Source organism: Diaporthe batatas (assembly GCF_019321695.1).
Source record: "Diaporthe batatas strain CRI 302-4 chromosome Unknown Contig00007, whole genome shotgun sequence".
NCBI classification, from domain to species: domain Eukaryota; kingdom Fungi; phylum Ascomycota; class Sordariomycetes; order Diaporthales; family Diaporthaceae; genus Diaporthe; species Diaporthe batatas.
Window position 1 is genome coordinate 1,695,958 of NW_025408554.1, and position 26,513 is coordinate 1,722,470.

At 57.6% G+C, this 26,513-nt stretch overlaps 6 protein-coding genes across 6 annotated transcripts; 4 read left to right on the forward strand and 2 right to left on the reverse strand.

The window, feature by feature from the left end:
• Positions 1 to 1,630: 1,630 nt before the first annotated feature.
• KVR01_006823 (uncharacterized protein) lies at positions 1,631 to 5,486 on the forward strand. The gene is made up of 6 exons (XM_044791006.1): positions 1,631 to 2,248; positions 2,408 to 2,547; positions 2,616 to 2,724; positions 2,779 to 2,939; positions 3,002 to 3,289; positions 3,344 to 5,486. Exons 2-6 carry the CDS (start codon positions 2,421 to 2,423, stop codon positions 5,311 to 5,313), a joined length of 2,655 nt encoding a protein of 884 aa, XP_044644254.1. The 5' UTR covers positions 1,631 to 2,248; positions 2,408 to 2,420; the 3' UTR covers positions 5,314 to 5,486.
• A 3,250-nt stretch (positions 5,487 to 8,736) lies between these two features.
• Positions 8,737 to 11,491, forward strand: KVR01_006744 (uncharacterized protein). The gene is made up of 3 exons (XM_044793064.1): positions 8,737 to 9,221; positions 9,842 to 10,237; positions 10,290 to 11,491. The coding sequence occupies exons 1-3, from the start codon at positions 9,060 to 9,062 to the stop codon at positions 10,737 to 10,739; spliced, it is 1,008 nt and encodes a 335-aa protein (XP_044644175.1). The 5' UTR covers positions 8,737 to 9,059; the 3' UTR covers positions 10,740 to 11,491.
• A 1,786-nt stretch (positions 11,492 to 13,277) lies between these two features.
• KVR01_006696 (uncharacterized protein) lies at positions 13,278 to 17,161 on the forward strand. The gene is made up of 5 exons (XM_044794940.1): positions 13,278 to 13,679; positions 14,045 to 14,131; positions 14,232 to 15,421; positions 15,498 to 16,389; positions 16,457 to 17,161. The coding sequence occupies exons 1-5, from the start codon at positions 13,659 to 13,661 to the stop codon at positions 16,775 to 16,777; spliced, it is 2,511 nt and encodes an 836-aa protein (XP_044644127.1). The 5' UTR covers positions 13,278 to 13,658; the 3' UTR covers positions 16,778 to 17,161.
• Positions 17,162 to 17,695: 534 nt separating this feature from the next.
• On the reverse strand, positions 17,696 to 20,362 carry KVR01_006652 (uncharacterized protein). The gene is made up of 2 exons (XM_044786086.1): positions 18,984 to 20,362; positions 17,696 to 18,890 (listed from the first exon to the last, which is right to left on the reverse strand). Exons 1-2 carry the CDS (start codon positions 20,178 to 20,180, stop codon positions 17,868 to 17,870), a joined length of 2,220 nt encoding a protein of 739 aa, XP_044644083.1. The 5' UTR covers positions 20,181 to 20,362; the 3' UTR covers positions 17,696 to 17,867.
• A 1,762-nt stretch (positions 20,363 to 22,124) lies between these two features.
• KVR01_006619 (uncharacterized protein) lies at positions 22,125 to 24,648 on the reverse strand. Its single transcript, XM_044781719.1, has one exon. The coding sequence runs from the start codon at positions 24,120 to 24,122 to the stop codon at positions 22,365 to 22,367; it is 1,758 nt and encodes a 585-aa protein (XP_044644050.1). The 5' UTR covers positions 24,123 to 24,648; the 3' UTR covers positions 22,125 to 22,364.
• Positions 24,649 to 24,699: 51 nt separating this feature from the next.
• On the forward strand, positions 24,700 to 26,347 carry KVR01_007078 (uncharacterized protein). Its single transcript, XM_044783548.1, has one exon. It carries the CDS (start codon positions 24,734 to 24,736, stop codon positions 26,306 to 26,308), a length of 1,575 nt encoding a protein of 524 aa, XP_044644509.1. The 5' UTR covers positions 24,700 to 24,733; the 3' UTR covers positions 26,309 to 26,347.
• Positions 26,348 to 26,513: the final 166 nt, after the last annotated feature.

The following is a 26,513-nucleotide window of genomic DNA, read 5'->3' on the forward strand; positions in this document are numbered from 1 at the left end:
GCCATACACTTTCGCTTACCTGAGGAATCTACGGCTCAGACGATTCGACCATGACAGGCATCTGGGTAAAGAATGACTGCCGGGTAGCTGCTGGGGTGGATCTGGTGGATCGCCGTTCCGGCCTCCATCTTTAACAGTCGCTTTGTTCAACTGTCAGATATTATCACGGACGAGAATGTGCTGAAAGTGCTTGGTGGTGGCAACGCTTACCCGCACGTTCTGAGCACACACGTGTCGTCACTTTCAGATGAGGTGAAGGAGCAGTTGGGCTATGTTTGTGACGATGCTTTGATGTTGGTCTGGCATGTCACGGTCTGCCTCGCATTTAGCGCCTTTGCGCTGCTGCTCACATTGCTGGAGAGGGAGGTTATGATGCGGTACTGTGGCAACAGCGTGGCTGAGTGGGCGCGCGGAATGAGAGAAGAAAATAAGATGAAATAAATGAGAGAACGAATGTAACAATAGCTCTAGTCCATCTACCTAGGTACAAGTGCTTATGGATCTTGATATTTGGCCTCGGAGAAATCAACTCCTGAGGGCATCTACGTACTGGGTCAAACTCATTTTGCAGGTGCCTCTGGTTGTATCAAAACCTTGGGAGGCTTGAAAGCTTCTTAACGATTTGCAGAAGTCCTTCCGGCGCAGTAATAGTCTCATGGTCACTACACATTGAATTTTACCTAGCACCATTGAGTTGGTGTCTGTTCAGGACGCTCACCTGGGCATAGCCCTCCAGTCATGGTTGGAACTAGAAATAACCTGTCAACGCCAACCCAACCAGTACTGGTTCCAGGACCCGTTTATAATGGGCCTCATGATCAGCTGTGCATGTCGACATTAGGAAGAGGCTACATGATGGCCATGACCACAAGAAGAGTGGGTGCATACATCTTCCTCAATAGCTTACCCAATAGTACTTACTAGTCGAGGTGGAAGTTGGTGGAGGAGCAGATTATTGTGGGTAAGGGATCAAGGTGGGAGGCCGTGCAACGGGCCGGGCGGCTCCTGAAACACAGGTGCCCACCCCTGATATCAGCTCATGGAACGGCAGGAGTGCTTCTTAGCCAGCGGGCTTGAGAATCACGGCAGCACGGTGAGCAAGACTCATCCAATGCCACTACCTAACTGGGTACATACTAGAAATCAAAGATAGACATACCCAAAACTGTCGAAGGTCAGGCAGGTCACACCTCAGTATATATGTGATTAAGCAATTAAGTACACTGAGTCATTGGGCGCGGCTCGGGATGATGTCAGGCCTAGCACCGAGTGTCCTCCCGTATGCCTCGTTCTCTCCTGACATGGCTTGCTTTACTCACTCACAGCTCCTGTTCGGACCTGTGGGGTTGATCGAATCCATCGAATCCATCGGCAGCGTATTCCATGCAATACAAGTACCGAACATGCCACCGTCTGGCCAGGAACGGCCCAGCGGGTTGCAGATCAATATAGCACATATTATAGAACATAGGTACCTTGCCTACTTAAGTACCTAGGTAGGTACCTAAAGTATTCAGGTAGACTACCAGGAGTGATGCGCGGCTGGGGTCTGTTGGAGCTTGAGGAAGGCCTACTGAGGGTTCCCCGAAGCTCGCACGATCTTGGAACCCCTCGCCAAGGCTGTCACAAGCAAAGGACCCGTCCTGTCGCAACCCACACCGGCCAGAGACTGTGAACATCGCGCACAAGCAGCAGGGAAATCAATAAACAGCTGTGTCATAAGTTCAAACATGAGTCTCTGGGAAAGGACAGGCATTTGACCTGGCTGTCAACTGGTAGCTAGCTAGGAGGCCTGCTGGGAGGACAGACGCGACGATAAAGAAACGGACCCCTGAGCGAGTCGCCTGCTGGATTTCTTGGCTGACGACGTACGCGACCCAAGAGCACCCCGCCATCTGCCACCGAAGCTGCCCCTCTCCCCACTCAAGCTCACAGGAAGTGAGCTCTGTATGGAGTCTTGGCACGTTTGACACTTCTCCCTGGCCAGTCCCTCTGCGCCGCCGTCCAAGGTCGACCACACCAAAGGCAGTGTCTTTTCCCTCCTTTCCCCCTTTTCCTTCCTCTGTTTTCCCGCATACACCAGCTTCACCATAACAAATTGTCTGCCAAGGGACTGATCGAAGTCGTCTCTTTTGAGCAAACCACGCATCTACATACCCCGCCACTGCTTCCTTGGGCTTCACCAAGCTCCCAAGTGATCACCAACGCTGTAGATTCACACTAGCCAACCAACAAGGCGGTCAGCAAGGTTCGTCGCCCTCGTCCTCCAAGACATGGCCTTACCAAACAACACTCGCGGCCAGTCCAGCCATTCTGCTTCGAACAACCAATTGTTCAATCGCAAAGCCGCGCTCTCGAGCCTCGCCCACCCACCAGATCCCAGCTGACCAATGCCTTGAACCCGCAGACTACAGACCGCCATGTCGTCCTCCCTCAAGATGACCCCCCTCTTGATGGGGGTGGTCGTCCTTTTCCTCTTTGCCGGCCATGCTCATGCATTTGGTGCTGGAAACATCGCCAGCATCTCCAAAGTTGAAGGACAGAACTGTAAGCGCGCACACACTACCATGCTAATCATACTGGGGGGGACTCGTACTAACCATGGCCTTTGACAGGGCGTCATGGCGATATCGAGGACGCCCTCCTGAAGATTATGATGGCTCGAGCCGTCGGAGGCAAGAAGTTCGACAAGCTGGCGGTCTCGCGTACTTACTTCGGCAACTGGTAAACAATGCATAATGAATCTCACAACCGGCCCTCACACTAATACGGCTCTAGGCTGAGAGATTACTCCCAGGCCATCGATGTTGGCACCGTGAAGAGCGTTTCGGCTGAGGCTATTCGCCTCCTTCTCTGCGTATTGGGCTTCTTGACATTTGGCTACGGATCTCGCGAGTTCGAGGTCACTGCTGACCGTCTCGGCTGCTACCGCCCAGAAGGTAACCGAATCTCGTCACTTGACATGTTGCTTGGTGAAACCAGGGACTGACAGCTTTTGAAGACCACATCGACAACCCCAAGAATTATGCCGACAACGAAGACGCCCGTCAATATGACCGTCGCCTGCGAGGCCCCATCGACGAGAGCGTCGAGCTGGCCGTCGATGAAGAGACAGGCATGAAGAACTACATCGCCAATGAGAACGCGAACATCATGACCAGTGCTCTCCATGTCCGGCGCCTCTTCACCAAGTGTGTCGAGCTCGGCAGACGGTATCAGCGCGATAACAGGAAGGAAGATCTGTATGAAGCGCTTCGCCTGATGGGTACTGGACTACACTGCTTGGAAGGTCAGTTTGGTCATGAAAGATTTCACAAGGTCTGTTTCTAATGCAATGCTACAGACTACCTGGCTCACAGCAACTATTGCGAGCTTGCGCTTATCGAGATGGGAGAGCGCGATGTGTTCCCCCACGTCGGTCGCAACACCCAGATGCGCCTGCCTGGTGCTCGCCACGAAGTCTACCCGATTGTCACCGGTACCTTCGGCGGTGTTGACTTCCTGCACTCCGTCACGGGTGAGGTTTCCGACAAGCTGACCCAGAACGAGATTGATGAGCTTGAGGGCACCCTCCAGCAGAGCCAGAACACGGACACCAGCCTTCTACGCAATCTCCTGGACAAGATCCCCGACGGCTTTTTCGGAGGTGACGACAAGAAGTCCAAGATGGACGACATCCAGCACAACGCAAGCGCTGCCCAGGTCGAGCAGATGTCTGTTTCTCCCCGTGACCCTGAAGAGTACACGCTCTACGTCCAGCAAATCTTCCGCCAGGTCATGCCTGCGATTGAGTTCCATGACGAGATTCTCCAAAGTGTCACCGAGGCCATCGAGAAGATCCCAATCCTGCCCCAGATTGTTGAGCAGCTCGAGGAGCAGCTCTCCGTCTTCGTTTTCTCCGTCATCGCTCCTTTCGTCGTTCCCGTCATCAACCAGGTCAAGAATGAGCTCAAGACCGGCTCTGAGGAGGTCATCCACTCCAGTGAGAACGAGCAGCACATCGTCTTCAATGATGACGACAGTACTGACCCCACCCACTCCATGCTGTCCAAGGATCACTTCTCCAACATCCTGAACGAAATTGCTGGCAGGACTGCTAGCAAGGTCGTCGCCTGGACCGTCCCGCAGCTCATGGAGGCCATTGACGACGATGGCGCCGACATTGACCGCGTTTGCAGCCGCATCATCTCGGGTGTCCTTCACCACCCTGCCCAGCGCGACATGGGCGAGGATGGCGCCCGCGAAGGCCGTGAGATGATGTTCCGGAGTGTTGAAGAGTGGTGGAACGATATGTCCGAGGATGCCAAGGATGAGTATCGCCAGAAGCTATCTCGCAGGGGAGTTCAGAACGGGGAGAACCACAAGGAGGGCGTGCACGACACCGGCCACGGCCACGGATGCTCTGGCAAGCTGAGCATGCACAAGCAGTTCGGCAAGGGTGGTGACCAATCCGTCGAGGACAGGATCGCGTCTGCGGCCGCAGGTGCTATCATCGGCGGTGTAACCTCTGGCATCTCCGACATGGTTTCCAACCAGACAGGCGGCAGGGTCAACCTGCCCGACAGCAACGACCCTAACAAGGGCGGCGGCCTCCTCGGCAACGTGTCATCGCTTCTTGAGGGCGCGTTCGACAAGAACTCGAGCTCGTTCGAGTCGCGCCGTCGTGACGACGATGGGGGGTACACGCAGTCTGTGTCGCAGTACGGCCGTAGCGATGATGGCCGTCGCTACGAGCAGGCCGAGTACTCGCAGACCCGTTATGATGACGGGCGTGAGAGGGAGGAATACCGTCGCACCGAGCAGAGGGAGGACGGCGGGGGCCGGGAGCACGGATACTCCTACCAGGAGACCCAGGAGAGCTACGGTGGGCGTCAGCACCACGAGGAGAGTCGCTGGGAGGGCGAGACCTCCAGCTACCGCCGGGAGGAGAGTGAGAGTTATGGAGGGGGGTACGGCGGCTCGCGGCGCGAAGAGTCTGAGAGCTATGGCTCTTCGCGACGAGAGGAGTCTGGGGGCTACGGTGGCGGCTACGGCCGACAAGAGTCGGGAGGCTACGGCGGTGGAGGAGGTGGCTATGGCTCCTCCGGACGCGAGGAGAGCTACGGGGGAGGCTATGACTCTGGACGACGCGACGAATACGGCGGCGGCCAGCAGGAGGGAGGCTACGGAGGCGACAACTCGTCTGGCAGGCGCCGGGACGACGACGATAACAACAACGATCTGGTCGGAAACCTTGTTGAAGGCGCTGCGAAGCACTTCTTTGGCGGCGACAAGGACCGTCGCGAGGGCGGGGGCGGGGGCTGGTTCTCTTAGGCAGATGACCTCTCACGCAGGTTTCGTTCCAGATCACCAGATCGTGGAGCCGACTAGATCGGGCCTATACCAAGCTATGCCGAGCTTCAGTCTTGCCGGAGAGGGCTGACCGGGGCTCGCGGACGAATTACAAGTGTTTTGTTTTAGTAATGATATTTCGCCATGCTCCTTCACTCCAAACTCGAATGCCGGGCCGTCATAACAAACGCACCTACAACTGTAGCAAATATGTGCTGAAGTATGCATTCTACTTGGTAGCACCCGCCAAAACCTGCTGAATGGTGCGTGGTCTCCCCGCAGCAGCTCTTCGCGAGCTCAAGGCGGATGGGGCGAACCATACCACCCATGAGAAGGAAGCCGCATACGGTCCGTTCCGCGCGATGCTCGGGTGCCTTCTAGATCAAACCACAGGGTATTCTGCGACACTGCAGTCTGCAGCTAGACAAGTTGAACGACTCATGCCTGTGAGGGCCCGGCATTGCAAGAGAAGAGCCAGCAGGCAAGACAAGCACAAGCACGGAGCACGGACGGGAGTTGTTGTTGCTGCTGCCCAGAAAACGTGCCCCGACGCCGGGCACGCGTTTCACCCTCGGGAGGAAAATGCCGCGCTCGCTGAAGAACTTGCAGGGGCTGTGGGTGATGCAGCAGCATCAGCAGCGGAAGCAGCTGGTGCAAGCTCCCGCCGGCGAGCTATGCAAGCGTGCTAACAAGTCTGGTGGGATGGCTGGGTGCCAGGCCCTGGACCCCAGGACCCCTAGGGACGTTGGTGTTGCGGAATGTCTCTGACGCACGATCTTGCCGCGCACAAGACCACACCACACCCCTCGGGCCGTCGCGCGGGGGCCCCACCTGGAAACCACATGGAGGTGGCACGGTAGGTAGGGTCCCTCTGTTCCGGGAAACATTGTTCAGGCTCGTGGGCGCAGGCGGCGGCACGTACGATCGTTTTGCTCCCCCCGCTAGATGGAGCGCGTGTCGCACTGGCGAAAACGGGTGCCCCCGCACCCCAGCAAGGTACGGGGCAGTTGGCTGCAATGGCAACATGACCTGGTGCCACGCGATTTACTCGTTGTGCACCAGCTTCCTGATGGCTTCTTCGCAACGACACGCTACATCAAGGTCTATATCAAACGGCACACGCCGCTACGGTCTCCTCTACCTTCAGCCGGTACCGGCGCTTTCATTCCCGTAGTCGAGTTATGGAAGCCAGCTCGCCATTGTTATAAAGCGTTCGAGTCCATCGCATATATGGCCAGAGCACAACAGGTGGTACTTGGCGCCGCGAGATATTCTGATATATTCTGACAGACACTTGCAACTGTTCCCTGGTGGGCGTTTTGAATATGGCGGGTCAAGCCTAAGCCGGTACAGGCCCGCCGCTACTTGGGATCAGTCTGGGTAAACAAGTTGGGGAGGATGTGGTCACGCTGAGTACACAGTATATCGAACGCGTGGGTGTCCCCACTCACCAAAGCTCCCGGCGCGTCTCGCCTCGGCTCTCCCAGAGCTGGCATTATCCTCGACAATGTCAAGAAACATACTTAGGTACTTAATGTGTGTAATTACCATCATCGTATTGGCACACACCGGAGGCTTGTCAAACGCCAATATAGGTAGGTGCTTCTGGTCATGATGCCTCATGGCGGGCCTGCTGTCTAGAACAACACAACATGGTGCTCACTACTCAAGTACCTAGGTAGTATGGTGATGACACGCCTACTGCAGCAAGGCTTCCAGAATGTATTCAGGGCACAGCCTCAGGCCAGGGTGGAAGGTCGCAGCAGTTGCACGATAACAAGGACGGTACAATTCACAGACATTGTTGCTTGCCGCATTTCCAGATGGCTGTGCCTGACAGCAAGGGAAGAGCTCTAACGAGCCGGCCGAGCTTCCTCAGAGGGGTCTCAGTGCGACTGGGAGGGACCTCGGGTGCCCCCGAGGAGCTGCCAAGAGGGGTGTTGAGCTCCGGTGCAAAGGACAACCTGTCGGCTAGGTACTTACCTTAGGTAGGCAGGCCAGGGCAGGCGAGGTGGGAAGAGCTGGGAGGCAGGGAGGGAGCAGCTTGGGAGCAGGATGGCACGTCTCATCGTCCTCGGGGAGGGCCGGCAGGCCTGGAGCTCTGTTCCCGAGGCGGGAAGCCCCCCCGGGACAGTTCTTCTCCTCCTTCCCCTCTCGGCGCCTGGGCACAAGACCTATGAGATTGGACGCCCCCAGCGGCCCCTGCCAAGCAGAACGCTGAGCCACACAATTGGCTCGAGCTTCTCTGTGAATCCCCAGCCCCTCATTTGATCATCTCTGGCGGGTGTTGCACACATAGCGCTGCTCAGGTGCCTCGGAGGAGGGCAGAGTTTCGGAGTCGGCTCTGAGAACCGCCTCTACGCGTCGACAGAGTACATCGCTCGTATGGTCACTGCAGCCATGATGACTTGATGATCGTCTACTTCGGGCAGTCAGAACACCAGATGTACCGAGTCTGAGAATTGCAGATTTAAGTAGAATATGGCAGACTCAGTAGCACCACCACCTGCAGTGCTTGAGAAAGCGGCAGGCGTCGAGCAAAGTATAGGCACGAGTGGTGGTGCATGTGCTGGCAGAGATGGAAAGTCAACGGAGGCATGGACAGAGGCAGGTGCAGAGGCAGGTGCAGCCGCAGCCGCAGCCGCAGGTGTAGCGTCCGTAGGTGTGTGCTGAGTAGGCTTCGGTGCAGGCAATCGAATTTACGGGTGGTGCTGAAGCCCGAGTTCGGAGGCACTCGACTACGGGCTGTGTTGAATTTGGAAGCGGACCCAGAAGGGAACAGAGCAGACCTTTCTGACGGATTCTCGTAGGTGTTGCAGGCTGGGTATGGGGCACACGCCAGTGCAATGAAGCCCAGAAGGAGGCGTGCCGTTGGACGGTGGGGGTGGGCTGTGGAAGGACAAGTGGATGACCTCAGTCAATGCCCAGGCAGGCGTGCGCAGAAGCCCAAAAGGACGGGGGGCGGGGGGACGGGGAGAAGGAGGTAGAGGAGCAGAGAGGCAGAGGCGGAGGCAGACCTGGAGGGCTTGCTGGCTGGCTGGCTGGCTGGCGGGCTGGCTGGCTGCTTGACGAGGGAAGAACGAGAGGAAAGCCAGTTTCCACAAACCCACGTTGGCCTCCCCTGCCTGGCCCTGCCTGCTGTCCTCCAACCCCCCTGGGACGGCGGGCACCTGTGCGTGCAGCTTGGGAGTGGGAGACCTGGGGTCGGCAGGCTTGCCCGTCACCCGTGGCCCGTCGCTCACAGAAAAATGCCCAGTGGAAAAAGTGCAGGTGCAAGTGTGTGTGGGTGGGTGCGGTGCGGTGCGGTGCGATGCGGTTGCTCTTGCGCCTGCACCTGCACCGGCGGACTCCTGCGCCGTCCCAAAAAGCTGCACACGCTCCAAATCAGCCAGCAGCTCTGGGCCCCCCAAATTTCCAATAAACCGTCCCCCGCCCACCTTGGCCCATCAGTTCGGTTTCCCCCTCCTCTCTCTTTCATCCTCTAAACCTCCAGGCTTCCCAGGGCATTTCCACCCACCGCGTACTGAAGCCATTATCACTAGAGCATCAGACCAAAGACATACCACACCAGCTGCACCCTGCACCTGGCCCACCACTCCACTGCGGCAGCTCTCCCCATTTTCCCATTCACCTCCAGACCACCACTCTGCAACCCACCCGCTGCAGCCCGCAGCCAGGTCCAGTGCAAAACCACCAAACCACCACAAACCACCACAACCACCACCGCAATGGCGCGCCCCAAGAAGGTCGAGGAGAAGCAGCTGGCCCCGGCTGTCCCCCAGCCCGTGCCCATCGCTATCCCCCAGCAGCCTCAGCAGCCCAGCCTGGTCGGCAACAACCTGCAGGGCAGAGTCATCGATGTTGATAACTTCATCAAAGTGCGCAACTCTGTAAGTGCCAACGCCCCCAACCCCGCCCTGCCGCCTGCATCAGTGCCCGTTTCCATCACCAATGCTGCCAAATTGCCAAACTGCCAAACTGCCAATATCACCACATGCCCCCCGCCCCATTTGCCTTGCACGCTTGAACCATCAACCTGCCTCGCCAACCTCCCCGCTACACGTCTGGTTCCAACATGGGCGCGTTCCCGCTCTCAATCCCAATGGGATTTCTCACAGCAGTGGCCATCACACCAGAAATGCCCATCTTGTACCACCTTTTGATCTATTGCCCAATGCACATGCAATTCACAACGCACCCCAGCAATCCGGTCTTGTTTCACGTGATCACAAGCAAGTCCATCCTCGGCCTTTGCATCTCCTACCACCACTTCCACTCCACCCAAGCACCCTTGCTGCATTTGTTTACATCACCATGTCGCGTCGCACAATTGGCACGCGTCGCGTTGATTGACATGATGCCACTCCAACTGCCCTACCACTGAGGTCTCACCCTCGAGGCTGCAACTGCGGCTTTCGACAGTTGACCTGCTGCTCCTCTCTTCTCATCGCCATGGCGGCAACATGACCTCGTAACAACACCGGCACTTGATGCTAATGCCCCCCCACAGGTCTACCACCGTTTGGCCACCATCCAGGAGTTCATCCGCTCCACCAATGCGGACTACCTCCGCCAGACCAACCTCCTGATTGGAGAGCCCACCCTGCCTGAGGATGACGCCGGTCTTGCAGACATCGCCGACATGTTTACGGCACAGTCGCTGCCTCAAGTACCCGGTATCCCAAATGTTGCTCCTGCTCCAGTCCCCGTTGTGGAGGAGAAGAAGGAGCGTAAGAAGCGCCAGCATGACCCCAACGCGCCCAAGCGCCCGTTGACCCCCTACTTCCTCTACATGCAGACTGCCCGCCCCATCATCGCCGCCGACCTTGGTGACCAGGTGCCCAAGGGCGCCGTGCAGGATGAGGGACAGCGTCGCTGGGGCTCCATGTCTGCCCAGGAGAAACTTGTTAGTATCCACCCGCCGTCCTCTTCCGCATTTCACTGACACATCGCGCCAGGGCTGGAACTCAGCGTACCAGTACAACCTCCGCCTGTACAATGCGCGCGTTGCTTCTTACAAGGCCGGCAACCTGAACGCCAAGAACATGACTGATGACGAGGCTATGGAGTACGCTGAGGAGTTTAACATCCCCATGCCTCCCCTGGGCGGCGGTGACAACAGCCATGCCAACGACCAGGCCGCTATTGCCGAGCAGCTGCAGCAGAGCGCGCCGGCCCCGGAGCCCATTGTTGAGGAGCCCGCCAGCACCACCAAAGCAGCCAAACCAAAGGCGTCCCGCAAGCGCAAGAGCGAGGCTGAGCCTACGGCTACCCCCGCTCAGCAGGCGGCGGCGACACCCGCGGCCAGCCCGGACAAGAAGCGCAAGAGGGCGTCTACAAAGCCGGTAGAGCAGCCTGAGAAGGATGAACCCAAGAAATCGGGACGCAAGAAGGCTAAGAGCGGTTAGGCGGCCCCATTCCTTGATCAACACGCTATCGATCCGGCCCTCTTCCAAATCCAACAATGATACCTCTCTTTCGGTGCGGCTCTCGTCTTTGTTTTTCGTTCCAAGTACCGAGAGAAATATCGACACCCGGCCCCGGAACCCCCTCTACCCCGACACAGAAGTTTCGAAAGCATCTTGCCCACACCTGCCGACGTCAAAAGACGTGGCTCGCTCTGCGAGCCATGTGTGACTGTCAAGCGCAAGGCCCAACCATACCGGCCTGGCTCCTCATCTGGTGCAAGCGCACAAGCAACATCTTTTCTGTCTGGCTCGTCTGGTCTTGTTTTCCAGTAGATCCAGGGCCTGGTAGGATCTTCTATAGCCCTGGGTCCTAGACCTAGACAAGGGAAGTATACCTGGGCGGCTCTTGTTGAGAGGTTTCTTGTTTTGCCCCAGCTTGCCTGCTTTGCATGTTTTGCATGATCAATGAAAAGATGCGGACCCAGACCGTGCAGTCGCGGAGGGGGAGGGGCTTAGAAATGAAACACTCACTGCCCTACTTAGGGCCCAATATCTGGATGGAGTCGGTCTGCGCGTGGTGTTGGGCGGTAGGGGCGTACAGGTCAATGCAGGACAAATGCGTGGTTTACGTTGCTGGCTCTGCTTATTGTATTTCTTTTTGGTTGTGTAACTATTTGTTGCTGGCTCCGGTCTTACAAGGGGCAGTCTGGTACATGGCCTAGGATGATAGCAATTCACGAACACTTGAAGCGTGCCTCGTGCCCAGCATACTACTCGTGCAGTGCGGACATCACAGGTGGGATTCCCTTGGTCGTCACGGCAATGCCGTGAACAGTAGTTGGATGACCTCTCTTAGTGATTATCTCTCGTTGGCGCAGGTTTGGTACATTATAAATACTGCGGTGCACGTAAACCCGGCGAGCCCTTCTCTCGGGCGCCAGCTCTCGTGGTGCATGTTGAGGCGTTGGTTCGTCAAGGCCACTGGACGTTGGCCAGCTCTGTTGGTCGTACGAGGTGCAACGATATCCCGGCACTGGGCCAAACTCTCCGGCGGAGTGGTACGGGGCATGTTGGAGGAGGGCCTGGACTCGCGGCCCAGTGCCACCTTGGCACGGTGGTACCTGGTAGGGGGGACGTCGTCATCCCGACCTTGTAGGGAGCTGTTGGTTGGGGAGGGAGGGGCCCTTGTGTCCGCACGGCGTGTGCGGTTCGACGGGCAACATGAGCTACTACCTACCTCCGAGGTACCCGCCCAGTCATGGGCTGCTGGGTTGCTCGCCCTCCCGCGGCCAACGGGCGGGCTGCGTCAAGACATGCCGGGAGGGTAGCTGGTGCGCGCAGGGGGCTTCCCAAGCTACTTAGACAGAAGCTAGGACGGGCTGGACGGCAGTATCTACAGGTCACCATGGCGGGCGGGGAGGTCCCTCTGACCGTTTAATATACCCACGACAGAAGGGCCCCTGATCCAGCCAGCATGCGTCGGCTCAGCAAGATCCCTCTGCCTTGTCTCTGGTGCCTGGGCGGGCACGTCCACTGCTGCCAGGTCTCGCTCAATAATCGAAGCTGCAGATGTGCCCCATGGTATCGGTTGTCTACCGCATACATACAATATACAGTAACGGGCAGACGATCGATGGTGGATGGGTGGGGGAGGCAGCTACCCAGCAAATGATAAGCACTCACACATCCGAGTCCAACCTGCTGCAGGTGTCAGGGCTCGGGGAGGGTGGATAGTGGGGACCTAGGCAGGTGGAGTGGCGGGTAGAAGAAGGAACAAGTGGTTGTTCAGAGCGATAGCCGTTGCATATGCATAAGGGACAGCGGTCAGGTCGTCGCGGACATCGGGCATCGGGTTGAGGTTGATTTAGTCTTAAGGGTGACTGGCGATGGAGGGGTGAGGGGTAAGGATGGCGGGCTTCTTATCAGCGAGCGAGCCCCGGAACAAGATTGTTTTGTTTATTACAGCTTGTCGGGGAATCGTCCAGTGTCTGCCCGTCTGCCCCGTCTGCCCGCCCGCCCGTCTGCCATCTGGATATTCCAACCGTCTCGTCTGTGTGTCACTCACTGTCACTGGTCGATTGCGGGGTAGTTGGTAGCGTACAGGACATAATGACTGCAGGATGCGGTACCGACCTGACAGGTCAGACTGACTCTGGCTGATATGGAGCTCCCCCATGCTAGGCCCATGCTGGGGTGGCAGATCATGACGGAACCCAGTCGAGGCGTCGAGGGCCGAACAAGGGCCCAGACCCTAGGTCCCACGCCAGAAACCCCTCGCTGCAATTGTGGACTGACACCGGCCGGGAGCATGGGGGCTGCTGCTGCACAGTAGGTACCTGGGCAATTAGGCATGTGCTAGGACGAGACACGCATGAACGATGGCTGCGACGGCCCAGAACGCACCAGCGTCAGGTAAACCCAGCAAAGCTGTGCATGTCCGTCTCCAGTCTGTCTGTCTATCTGTCTGTCTATCTGTCAGTTTGCCCTGCTTCTTGCCCTGCTTGCTGCTTGCTGCTGGCTGCTGGCTGCTGGCTGCTGGCTGCTGGCTGCTGGCTGCTGCTGCTGCTGCTACTGCTGCTACTGCTGCCTTTATCCCCTCCCCTCCACCCCAAAGGGCCACGCAGCCCAGCCCAAGTCCGGCACGGCTCAGGCCAGCCCATCCCAGACCGAGACAAGCCCAGTGGCAGCTCCCGAGACGTTGGCTTGACTTCTTTTTATTACTCACTCGTATCCGTACACCTCTTCCGCGACGCTGCACCGAGATCCCACCCACCTCCCCTCCGACCCTGGCCGTTTATTATTATTATAAGCAGCGGGACCCCATATGAATATTCCGTGACACTTGCACTTGCACCTGCTGCTCCCTGGCTTCGTGACGACGGGTGTGCAGACGAGAGAAGCGCCCGCAAAGCAGGCAAGATGCATCTTGCCCCAAAAGAGGTGCGTGCCATATAATCTGCCCGGAGACATGTGATCCAAGTGCAGCCAGCCCGGTGCAGCATCCCAGTGCATGGCAGTGCAGTTGCAGCCCAGTGCCGTGGCCGTGGCCGTTGCGGTTCGGTTCGGTGCTCTGCCTCTTGCTCTGCCTGCGTGCCCTGCGTGCCCTGCGTGCTGCCCTGGCTCGCCCAGTCAAGCTTTTGCTTTGACCCGCAGCGCAGCGCAGCCTCTCTCCGATGCTCCATCGCGCATTGTGTGTGTGTGTGTGTGTTTGTGTTTGTGTGGGCGGGCTCACAGCTCTTTTGCAGACCGGGCCCCTTCCCCCAACAAGCCTCCCAGAATGCTAACCGCACACTCCACATCACCAGCTTGATAAGCTCGCCATCTCGCAGCTGGGCCTCCTCGCCCAGCGCCGTCTCGCCAGAGGCGTCAAGCTGAACCATTCCGAGGCCACTGTAAGCTTGCTTGATCCGTCCCGGCCCCGCTGCTTGCCGGGGCTGGCCACCTGCGGCCCGCCCTCCATGTACTCTCTTAACTCGGCTAACCTCCTCTCAGGCCCTTATCGCCAACAACTTGCAAGAGTTGATTCGCGATGGCAACCACACCGTCGCTGACCTCATGTCCCTCGGCGCCACCATGCTGGGCCGTCGCCATGTCCTGCCCTCCGTGCTGGCCACCCTGCATGAGATCCAGGTCGAGGGCACCTTCCCATCCGGCACATATCTGGTGACGGTCCACAACCCCATCTCCAGTGACGATGGCGACCTCGCCCGCGCGCTCTACGGCTCGTTCCTGCCAATTCCCAACGCCGAAATCTTCTCTCTGCCTCATGCCAGCGACTTTGAGCCCACGCGCCAGCCTGGCGCCGTTGTGCCGCTCAAGGCCCATGTCGAGTGCAACACAGGCCGCAGGAGGGTGCGCCTCAAGGTCACCAGCAGGGGGGACAGGCCTATCCAGGTCGGCAGTCACTACCACTTCATCGAGACGAACCCGCAGCTCGACTTTGACCGCACCAAGGCCTACGGGTACCGCTTGGACATCGCCGCTGGTACGAGCGTCAGGTTCGAGCCCGGCGACACCAAGACCGTGACCCTTGTTGAGATCGCAGGAAACCGCATCATCCAGGGCGGCAACGGTATTGCCAAGGGCGTGGTCAGCGCCTCCCGAAAGGATGAGATCGTGGCAAAGCTGCAGCAGGCCGGCTTCGCCCACACTCCTCAGCCGGATGCCGACTCCTCGCTCAGCATCGAGGGCTTCAAGATGAGCCGAGCCGCGTATGCTGCCATGTTTGGGCCCACAACAGGCGATGTCGTGCGGCTAGGCCTGACGGACCTGTGGATAAAGGTCGAGAAGGACTTTACGGTCTACGGTGACGAGTGCAAATTCGGTGGAGGCAAGACGCTCCGCGAGGGGATGGGCCAGGCTAGCGGACGGCCAGACTCAAGAACTCTGGATCTGGTTGTTACCAATGCTCTGATCGTGGATTGGACAGGCATATACAAGGCGGACATTGGCGTCAAGGACGGACTTATCGTGGGTATCGGCAAGGCGGGCAACCCGGATGTCATGGAGGGCGTGACGCCGGGCATGGTGGTAGGCAGCTGTACAGATGTCATTGCTGGAGAGGGCAAGATCATCACCGCTGGTGGTATTGACACACATATCCACTTCATCTGCCCGCAGCAGGCGTATGAAGCCATTGCTAGTGGTATCACAACCATGTTAGGCGGTGGTACAGGGCCGAGGTCAGTCTTTCGAAACCAGTCCCGGCCACGACCATTGATTATTTTTGGTGTCTCACATACTGACCTGGGATTGCAGTGCTGGCACATCTGCGACAACATGTACACCCGGCGCTAATTACATGCGGCAGATGCTCCAGGCGTGCGACAGCGTGCCACTCAATATCGGCATCACTGGCAAGGGCAATGACAGCGACCCAAAAGCCCTGCGCGAACAGGTTATCGCTGGCGCTTGCGGGCTCAAGCTCCACGAGGACTGGGGCAGCACGCCCGCGGCTATCGACGCGTGCCTCAGTGTGTGCGATGAGCTTGACATACAGTGCTTGATTCACACGGACACCCTTAACGAGTCTGGGTTCGTGGAGAGCACAATTGCAGCGTTCAAGGGGCGCACCATTCACACCTACCACACCGAGGGTGCGGGCGGTGGACACGCGCCAGACATCATCAGTGTTGTGGAGCACCCCAACGTGCTGCCAAGTAGCACGAACCCGACCCGGCCATACACACGCAACACACTGGACGAGCATCTGGACATGCTGATGGTGTGTCACCACCTCTCCAAGAACATACCCGAGGATGTGGCATTTGCCGAGTCGCGTATCCGTGCCGAGACCATCGCCGCCGAGGACGTGCTGCACGACCTCGGCGCCATCAGCATGATGTCCTCGGACTCGCAGGCCATGGGACGCTGTGGCGAGGTAATCCTGCGCACGTGGAACACCGCTCACAAGAACAAGGTGCAGCGCGGCCATTTGCCCGAGGACGAGGGGACTGGCGCAGATAACTTCCGCGTCAAGAGATACATCAGCAAGTATACCATCAACCCGGCGCTCGCGCAGGGCATGGCCCACCTCGTGGGCAGTATCGAGGTGGGCAAGCTGGCGGATCTCTTGGTATGGGACCCGGCTTGGTTCGGCACCAAGCCCAACCTGGTCATTAAGAGCGGGTTGGTGTCGTGGGCAATGATGGTAGGTCTCCTCATAAACAAACTTACCCCCCGATAGGTGACTCGGGCCAAGCTAACAAGACGACCAGGGCGACCCCAATGCCTCCATCCCGACGGTCCAGCCCATCGTGGCACGGCCAATGTATGCACCCATGGTGCCCGCGACGTCGGTGCTGTTCGTGTCACAGGCATCCATAGAGCACGGCGTCGTGCAGACATACAACCTGCGCAAGCGCGTTGAGCCCGTCAGGGGCTGTAGGTCCGTTGGCAAGAAGGATATGCGGTACAATGACGCCATGCCGCGCATGCGCGTCGACCCCGAGAGTTATACAGTCGAGGCGGACGGGCAGGTCTGCGAGGCCGAGCCCAGCGAGACACTACCGCTTACGCAGGGGTATTTTGTATACTGATCAACCCCTTTGCGCGGGTGACCTCCTCTGGTACTGTTCAGAGTTGAAGAGAGAGGGAGAAGGAAAGGCCGGTTCTCCCTCGCGAAAGAAGTAGAACGCGGCATAGTCAGGCGTCTTCCACACACACACACACAGCGGTGGAGTTAGAAGCTCTAATGATGCACTGGATCTCAGTCACGTGTGCTACAGAAGCAAGGAGGAGAGAGAATGTCTACAGCGCTCGGCGATCTAGGAGGACCATATGAGGCAGACCACATGATAATTTGGCGGCTCTTCAACCCTCATCAAAGAATTGTCAGTGTCGGTACTTAGGCAGATATATCATTCTCAGATTTCACACAAATTATATGCCACCGCCACACGGCTATTTCCTGTCACCGCCTGCTCCTCGTTCAGCCGTGAGCCGTGCTCAGGGCCGTATACTACTAGGGATATAATATCAGAGAGCATGTGGAAATTGGCGCTGACCATTTGTGATGCTCGTTGCTTCAATGCAGTCGGGCAACGATGCCCTCATTGGGGTATAACCTCACTTATGAAAACAGTATAATGCTTCTAGGAAATGGATCTTTCCCTTCACATCACACTGCTTTGATTCAAGTCATAAAGATGAGAGCTTTGCTTGGATTTCCGCTAGGCGGCCACAGTCTCCCTAACCACCCCCTTCTATAGGAGAATCTCCTATGGGATAGCCTCCTATGGGATAGCCTCCTATGGGATAGCCTCCTATGGGATAGCCTCCTATGGGATAGCCTCCTATGGGATAGCCTCCTATGGGATAGCCTCCTACAGATCAACCTCTTGCAGAACAACCGCTTGTGAATACACCAGGGGTAGGTCATGTGTGTGTGTGTGTGTGTGTGATGTGTGTTTCTTCTCAGGTGACAGGAGCTCACGGGTAGCTAGGGAAAAATGAGACACGATCCAAGTTGTATATATATTTGACATAGACTGACAGATCAGTGTCTTCCATACTTGTGGGAAGATCTCCTGAAGGGTTACTATGTATCGGTGCAGGCATGGCGTTCATCCCATCCTATCTGCAGCACTACCCCCGCATAGTTTCCTGGGCTTGGATGATACAAGTGCCTCAGTCCTTCTTCACCTCGCTGTCGGGCCTCTCCCCGGCGGCCTGGGCAGCACGTATCAAGGCGGCCCCAACCTCCTCACTCTTGCCATCCAAGGCCTGCTTCGTCCAGAACTTGTCCAGGTCGGCCATGCGGGCGTCACTCCTCTTGCGGCGCAGCTCGACGCCGCCCCCAGCGCTGAGCAGGAGGGCGTCGCGCATCTTGCTCTGGGCCTCGAGCTCGTCCAGGTGGCGCTTGCGGAAGGCGTAGCGCTCGTCCTTCTCGCGGCGCAGCTGCCTGCTCCCCACCACCCGCTGCAGCACCGTGTGGACGAGCACCCGCAGCAGGATGTAGATGTGCTCGCTGACGAAAATGGTCGCCAGCAGGCCCAGCCACGACGCGGCCTTGCCCTCGAAGCCCCGCCCGCCGCCGCCCCCGGAGAACATGTGCACGATGGCCGCGGTCGAGATGCTGCCCAGCCACACGAGGGCGTCGAGCGCCCCGATCCAAGGCCCTATGCCATCCGTGCGGACGGGGTGGGGGCGCTGGTGCTGCGTGCACAGCTTGAGGAAGTCGGAGCGCAGCTCGATCCAGTTGTTGATCAGGAACCCGACGGACACGAGCGGCCACGCCGGCGCGAAGAGCGCGAGGTGCCCGAACTGGATCGCCATCTCCGAGATGTCGTCCTGCACGTTGTACGGCTCCAGGTCGGCCTGGTGCCGCACGCTCCGCAGGAATGCCACCTCGGCCGGGTCGTCGGCAACGACGGCCGAGTTCGAGCGGCGGTGCGAGGCTGGCTTCGCCGCGGCTGCCTGCCGGTCGTGCCACCAGTCCCGGAAGCGGATCTTGATCCAGGGGAGGATCAGCTCCTCGAACATGTCTGAGAATTGGCCGGTCATGGTCATGGCGATAATCTCGTTGCGCAGACGCTGGGGGTCGCTGCGGAAGTCTGCCGCGATGTGGACCAAGGTCGAGTCGGTGCCGCGGCCGAGCATCTTGCGCAAGGCGTCCCTGAGCTGGGGCACGATGAGGTCGCCCATTGGTATCTGCAGCATTAGGAGTCAGCCGTCAAAGAACCAGACTAAGAATAGGGTATGTATGTTTTTGAAAGGGTAAAACTGTGATCAGAAGCTGCTTACGTAGACAAATGCTGTCAGAAGTATGGGCAGGTAGTTGGCAATGAAGCTCAGGACGAAGCGCTTCTGCGTGAGCGAGACATCCAGGGTGTCACTTGTGCGGTGGTTCTCGAACTCGGCCAGCCATTCGGCCACGTCCTCGAGGAATGTGTTGATGTAAGGCAGGGAAACGGCGAGCAAGACCGTCGGGAGATATTCGAGCCAGTTTTGATAGGGGCCGTCGTAAGCCTCCGACACCAACACCTCGATGGCAAAGACAATAGTGATAATGGAGCCAAGCACTAAAAGCGCCACGACAAAGAACGGTACTTGGACCAGCTGCCGCAGGATCGCCTTCCACTTGGGGTAGATGTGTTTTGTGCGTCCCACGGCGTCTACCACGACCTTTTCGTATCGGAAGGTCGGCCGGCTGACCTTGAGTGACCCGACCCCCTTGACATTCCATCTGATGCTGAGGTCGATTTGACGGATTTTCCAGTACTCCAGAAAGATGGTGGAGCCGAACAGAACGAGAATGGCGTACGTAAGTGAGTAATTGGGCAGGAACATCCAGGCGAGGAAGCCTGTGATGGCAGGGAAGAACAGAAACGCCGTATAGGTCTGCATAAAGGCGAAATAGAACGCGACCTTGCTCCCAAACAGGTCCCTGATGGAGTCGAGGTCGTCATCCCCGAGGAACAGCTTCTTGCTCAGGTGGCGGAGCAGGGCGCTGTTGGCCGGCTCGTTGTGGATGGGGAAGATGGACCTGACGCACTCCCACTTGCCGCGCCCAGGTGTGATACCGGCGCCGCCAATCTCCTGGGGCCAGTTGACCAGGTGATACATGGACAGCACGTTTTCAGCCTCAAAAGCGTCGTCGACGAAGGGGCCATCCTTCCCCGTCGTGGGCTGCAGCCTCGTAATCTCCCACAGCCAGTCCTTGACACGCGACTTGAAGACGGTCGATTCGAGGTGGTCCTTCCGGGCTCTTGCGAAGACCAGCAGCGTCTGGTCGTTTCCTGGGCGGACCTCCACCTCGAGGCCGGCGCTGCTTAGGTCCCCACACAGGGTATTGAGCTTGGCAACGGCCTCATCTTGGCCGAGATTCGAGAAATCGTAGTGAATCACATATTTGTCGTGGTAAGTGATTGGGAATGCAGCCTCGCCCTCTCTCGGCGGATCATGCGCAGGCACTCCTCCATTTTCGTGCTCGAGTCCCATGTGTGAGCCTGTGGACGATTCAGGTCAAATGGTATGCGCCGGGGGGGGGGGGGCTTCGTAGATTTCTTCTCCTAGTCGCCACTGAAGAACCGAAAAAAAGAAGGAGAGGACGGAATGGAATAGGGTGGGTAAGTGTTCAGCAGGTGAGAATGTACACGTCGGATATCGGTGAGACAAGCTGCGGGATGATAAAAGATTCCTGACGACCCACAACATTAAGTAATCCGTGCCGTTTAAATATCCGAGCTGAGGTCCGTGTTGTGCCAGTGGTGAGGCTGTGTAGGTGCCGCTTTTCCGGTGTCGTGGATACATATGTACGTACCGATCAAATGGATTGAGGCTGTCAGGCTGTCCAAAAGGAGGTGCCAACAAATGCTGATGTACAACCCCTTGGAGGGATCAACGGTACATCCCGCTGCAGAAAGACACCTTAGGCCTGAAATAGACAGAACGGACGTTGTCGGCTATTAGCAGGCTCCTTTTGATGAACCTCAAGTTATTGTGCTCCGCCGGATTGATATGAACATTGAGGTATGAATAGCAAGATAAATTGTGTTATCTGCACATGTGGCTAACAAGCAATAGACCGAGACATGTACCTCTGCTCGAATCTCCCATATGGAGGTTGTTGCTTATAGCGTCAAGACCACTTAAGCCTCTGATTCTCCACACGTTCAATTCACAGTGTCAAGACGTGTGGAGACTTGCCAGTTTTGGGTTTCTGCCCTATGCTGTCTACTTAGACCAACTAGTATTAAGTGGTGTTGGGTTACATTCGTTCGCTTACGGGCCGAGTGGTCTGGGCGACTGGATGGAGTGGGACTGCTGTGGCCGGATGGGGTCTTGGACTCTTGGTAGATGACGAACAACACACTGGGCAGTCACTTGACAACCGTTCTACTTCATATTTTCGTGAGGATAATTTCCTCAGACGGGAAACCCCACAATATGGTGGAAAGAGATTTGTTCATCTCTATCGTTTGAAGCTGTTTATTCTTCGGCCCGGTGTGGGAACCTTGGCAGATCTGATTGAAGCCACTATAGCGCGTCCAACCTAGCTACACTCATTTGACATTGACCAATACAAGACACGCGAGCACAACTTGGATTGCACTTAGTGCACAATGCAGTAAACTTGGTTGATCGTGATATCCGCCCGGCCAAAAGAACATCTCAAACACGCAACACCCATTGAATGATTTGATCCTTGCTACCATAATAAAAGAAATGAAGGTCTGCATCAGAAGAAGCTGCCCACCCACAGTCTTGGCCGACTGGATGTAATCATGCCTCATATGACTTATTATCGAGCTCTACTCAGGTGTCTACTACGCATCCACGGCATCCATACCCCCATACTCCCACAGGATAAGATCTTATAGGATAACCTAGCCGGAGGCTAACATCCCAAAGAATAACCTCCCATAGGATAACCTCTCAACCTCCCATGGGATAACCTCTCGACCTCCCATAGGATAACCTCTCGACCTCCCATAAGGACAAAGTTATCGGATAATCCTGAATGTAACCTACTCGAGGCAGGCAAGTTACAGGGACTCTGTTAAAATGGTACTTAACTTTCAAAGGCGGTAGTGTTATAATAACAATGTATGATAATATTCTGGGGAATACACCATAAATCATGGAGAGCGCTCACACATAAATCATTATTGATTCCTTACAGACGAAATCAAAACGAGCTACTAAGTTGAAATGCCATCGCGTGTGGGATAGTTTAGAGCAGTGTTTTCCATTCTGATTAGCTCCTCATACGACCATGGGAATGGAAGTCGTCGCGTGAAATTGAACTTAGAACGTCAATAAAGTCCTCAAGAATCGCAATCAATACAGTAACGAGACAATATGCCGGCATCGCTTCCCGTTCTCAGTCTGACCCCCTCCCCCTACCAAAAAAAGATTCTTAATCTCAGGGTACTCGGCACGCACAAGCAATCGGGGTATCTGTATTTGCTACCGCTATCTGCAGAATTGAAGAAAGCAAGCTACAGTAACTATGCAGGCTGTGTTCAAATGTTTTCTGTGAATCCAAACCGTTCAGTAAACCAGAATGACTCCGTCCGCTCAAACGCCCTGTTTCCGACTATCGTGGCTCTATGATTCATGCTACCCGTGTTGCATCCCCCCATTTCTTTCGTAAGGAGTTTTTCCCTATGCGCCTAATTCTCACGTGGATTCTATCAGACGCTCCTCAATTTTGCCCCTGGCCAGGACTTCGTGGATCCGATCGTTTTCGATGGCCCTGATCCGGCTCCTCGCATGCTCCAGCCGCTCGACGCCGCGGTCAATCGTCTCGATGTGCACACTGAGCGGCATCGGCCCCTTGGGCGAGGCCGCCGCGACCTCGGGCTCCGCGACCCTATCGCGCAGATCATCCAGCCCGGCCTGGATCTTCTCCAGCTCCACGATGAGCTCCGATACCTGCCTGACAGCGTCGCTCCTCTGCGAGTCCACGCGGCGCAACAGGGACAGCTGGGAGTTGAGCTTCGAGATCCGCCGGTAGTTGGCGCCGACCAGCGTCCAGATGGTCCAGAGGACGTCGTCTTTGCGGGACTGGACCGTCTCTTGCGTGCGCGTCACGAATTCGTATATGATGCCCAGGTGATTCTCCGCCTGGTTCAGGGTCTTCAGAACCGCCTGGGCCTCGATGATCAGATCGGCGATCTTGTCTCCCACCAAGGCCGTGTGCTCGACGTACTTGTCGAGCAGGTTTCGCTCGGAGAAAGTCGCGGGCTGGAAAGGCGAGAAAATCCAGGATGCAAAGTCGCTCAGCAGACCTTGGCCTTCCTGGTCGGCCACCAGACCGTCGAGATAGCGACTCGTCCACCGGTTGATACTAATCACGGCGTCCACTGCGGAGCCCACGTGAGAGTTGAACCTTTGCAGCTCATTCGAGGCCGACCTGGCAGTCTCGATGAAGCCGTCGAACTCGAGCACCAGCTCTTCTTTTCCCTGGAGCTGGCTGTACCGGACCAAGGTGCGCAAATCTCGAATAGAAGCCTCGGAACGCTTCATTTCCATGGGCAGAGAGACGCCGTTTGCGCTCTTCTCCAGGACCTCCTCGAACCGTTCCTGGACGTCCATCAAACCATCAAACTCCACGGGTGGCTTGTCCCCTGGGTTTGGGATATTGGGACCGACCGGACAAAACGGCAGCTCCAGGTAAGAAGCCCCAGGTATGCGGCAAATTGGGGACAGCGAGGTGTAGATCGACTGGGTGACCATGTTCTGCACAATGATGAGCCCCCCAAAAGTGAAATAGGCGGCGAGGGCGAGGGCAAGCGGCTTCTGCGCCATCCGGAACGCCATGCCAACCACACCGAGAGCCCAGACCAAAATGTTGTAAAGGCCATGTGGAAGATCCGAGGACATGCGGTGGCTCACACTCAGGGGCGGATCCTGTGGCGCCGTCTGTTGCTGTCGTCTTTTCGTAGGGCTTCCGCGAGCAGTCCTTCCTGGGGCACGCTGGCGCAAAGACTGACCGTCTGCCGGTACCATGGTCCGAGACGAGCCAGCGGACGATAGGCGGCGGGGGCTGTCGACGTCGACACGTGGCATGAAGAACTCGGGATTGGGTGAGTGGGGGTGGTTCTGGTTCCTTGGGGACCTCCTCGCCGCGGCGGGGACGGACGGCTGGAAGGGAGACCTCATAATGACGCGCTCGTCGTCGGCCCTGCTGATGAAGTCCTGGATGGTGCTGTCGTCCTGAGAACCGCCAATGTGCCAGTTCCCCCGTGACTGCGATGAGAGCTGCGATAGCTGCGACAGGTTTGAAAGCTGAGATGGCCCCGTGGACAATGGAGCGTCGTCGTCGAGAAACTCATCGGCGACAATGGAGGCGTCGAAGCTGTCGTTTTCACCCTCTACCATGCGCCAGGAACTCTCCACGGGAATCTCCTGCCTCCTCGACCTCGAGTTGCTCATGTCGGAGAAGCGAGCTGTGAAGGTAGCGGGTTGTGGGAAGAGCAGACTTAAATGCGCAGGCGCTGAGCTTGACTCTTGGGCCTGCGTACTTGGGCCTGCGCCTGCGCCTGAGGCTGTATATATCAGACGGACAATGGTGGATCAGCTTCAAGTCGAAGGTGGACTGCCAAGGAGAAGCGGGAGTGGCAAAACAAACACCGTCTTGGGTGTGCTGCCTAGTCTGGTGCTCCAAGCGCGACCCGGATTGGGATATTGTGAAGCAGCGCGTCGCTTGTTCGCGACCGAGAGGCGGTGTGGGTGAGTCACGGTGCAGCAGGCAGCCTCTTGGGCTGCTTTGACAGGTCTGTAGATGCAAGGTAATTAATGTCTTGGGTGGGTTTGAACGCGTCGATATTCACACGGCCACCATTGTTAGCCGTGTCGCACCGAGGCGAGATACGACTATCGCTGGATGACGTCGGGTGCGGCGGGACGCCCGTGTCACACTCCCCGGTCAGCTGGTCCCTGCGGCCGGCCCTCCGACAGGGGTCCACCCTCGGACCCACCCAGTCGGGTTCGGGTTCAAGCTCAGGTCGGCCGCAACTGAACAGCTCGGTCGGAGCTTCGAATGAATGAATGAATGTCTGCCCAGACTGCCTGACAGACCTGGAATCGACAACGCCATGCTGGGCACACGGTTCACCAGGGTCCCACTACGGTCAGTTCGACACCCACGGCTCCCAGCCTCGCGCTGGCGGAGGGAGCCTCTCCTCCCAGCTCCGGCTCCGAAATGTCAACAGCAGCGGCACTGCGCGAGCTGCCCTCCGCCGAAGCAGTCGCCCCTGCCGAGACCACCCGCTGATCACCGCCAGCTCGCCGTGCAGCAGGAGCTCTTCACAACCTCGGTCTACTCCCCCGGCAGCCCCATCTTCCTGCCCGCCGGTGCCCGCATCTTCAACCGCCTCGTCGAGTTCCTCCGCCGCAAGTACGTCAAGTATGGCTTCCAGGAAGTCATCACCCCCACCATCTACAAGAAGGCCCTGTGGGCAAGGTCGGGCCACCTCGAGAACTACGCCGACGACATGTTCACCGTGACGAGCACGTCGCCCTCGCGCAACGACCCCGCCGCCGAAGAGGAGGACGAGTACGGCCTGAAACCAATGAACTGCCCGGGCCACTGCCTCATCTTCGCCGCCCGCCGCCACTCCTACCGCGACCTCCCCATCCGCTATGCCGACTTCTCCCCGCTGCATAGGAACGAGATTTCCGGCGCCCTGAGCGGCCTCACCCGCGTGCGCCGCTTCCACCAGGACGACGGCCACATCTTCTGCCGCCCCTCGCAGATCGAGGACGAGATCCGCCGCACCCTCGACTTTGTGCGCGAGACATATGAGACCTTCAAGCTGGGCCCCTACAGGCTGGTCCTGTCGACGAGGCCCCAGGACCATTACATCGGCACCCTGGACGAGTGGGACCAGGCCGAGGGTGCGCTGAAGAGCGCGCTGGACCACGCGGGCCAGTCGTGGACCCTCAACGAGGGAGACGGCGCCTTCTACGGGCCCAAGATCGACATCATCCTCAAGGACTCGGACGGGAAAGAGCACCAGACGGCGACGGTGCAGCTGGACTTCCAGCTGCCCAAGCGGTTCGAGCTGGAGTACGAGGCCCCTGCGCCTGAGCTGGAACAGAGGGGCGTGGCCTCGTCCGATCCTGCCCAGCAGTCTGTCGTGGGCCGCGTCCGGCCCGTGATGATCCACAGAGCCGTGCTGGGCTCCGTAGAGCGGTTGATGGCCCTGCTGATCGAGCACTTCGACGGCAAGTGGCCGTTTTGGCTGAACCCCAGGCAGGTCGCCATCATCACTGTCAACGACACTGAGCCTGTCGTGGCTATGGCCAGGGAGACCATGGCCATCCTGCTGGGCACGGCAGACAGCCGCAGTGAGCCGCTGGCGGATGCGGTCAGCCACCCATCACAGCTGGCGGTTGACCTGGATGATAGCCCGCGGAGTGTGGGCTTGAAGGTCCGCGAGGCGAAAGCCAAGGGCTACGGCGCGATCGTCGTCATCGGCCCCAAAAATGTAGAGAGTGGGAGTGTAAGTGCCAACCTGTCAGGCATACCGTCGTTGAAAGACCAGAAGGACGATGTGCCCATGACAGCAATAGACCTCCTGCGCTTCCTGAAGCAGCAGGTAGACATGTACGAGTAGGAAGAAAGTAAAAGAAATGTCAAATTCGTGATACCCTCGCCTCGCTCGGGAAGAGCTGGACTCAAAGGGCCCTTTTCGGCTTGGTGGTGACTGTAAATTTGATATTTGTTTCCCAGCGACGTGTGAGATTTCGAGGTGAGTCTCTTCGTCTGAGGCCGATCCTGATGGACTTGTCTCATAATCTGACTCTGCAAGTGTTCAGATA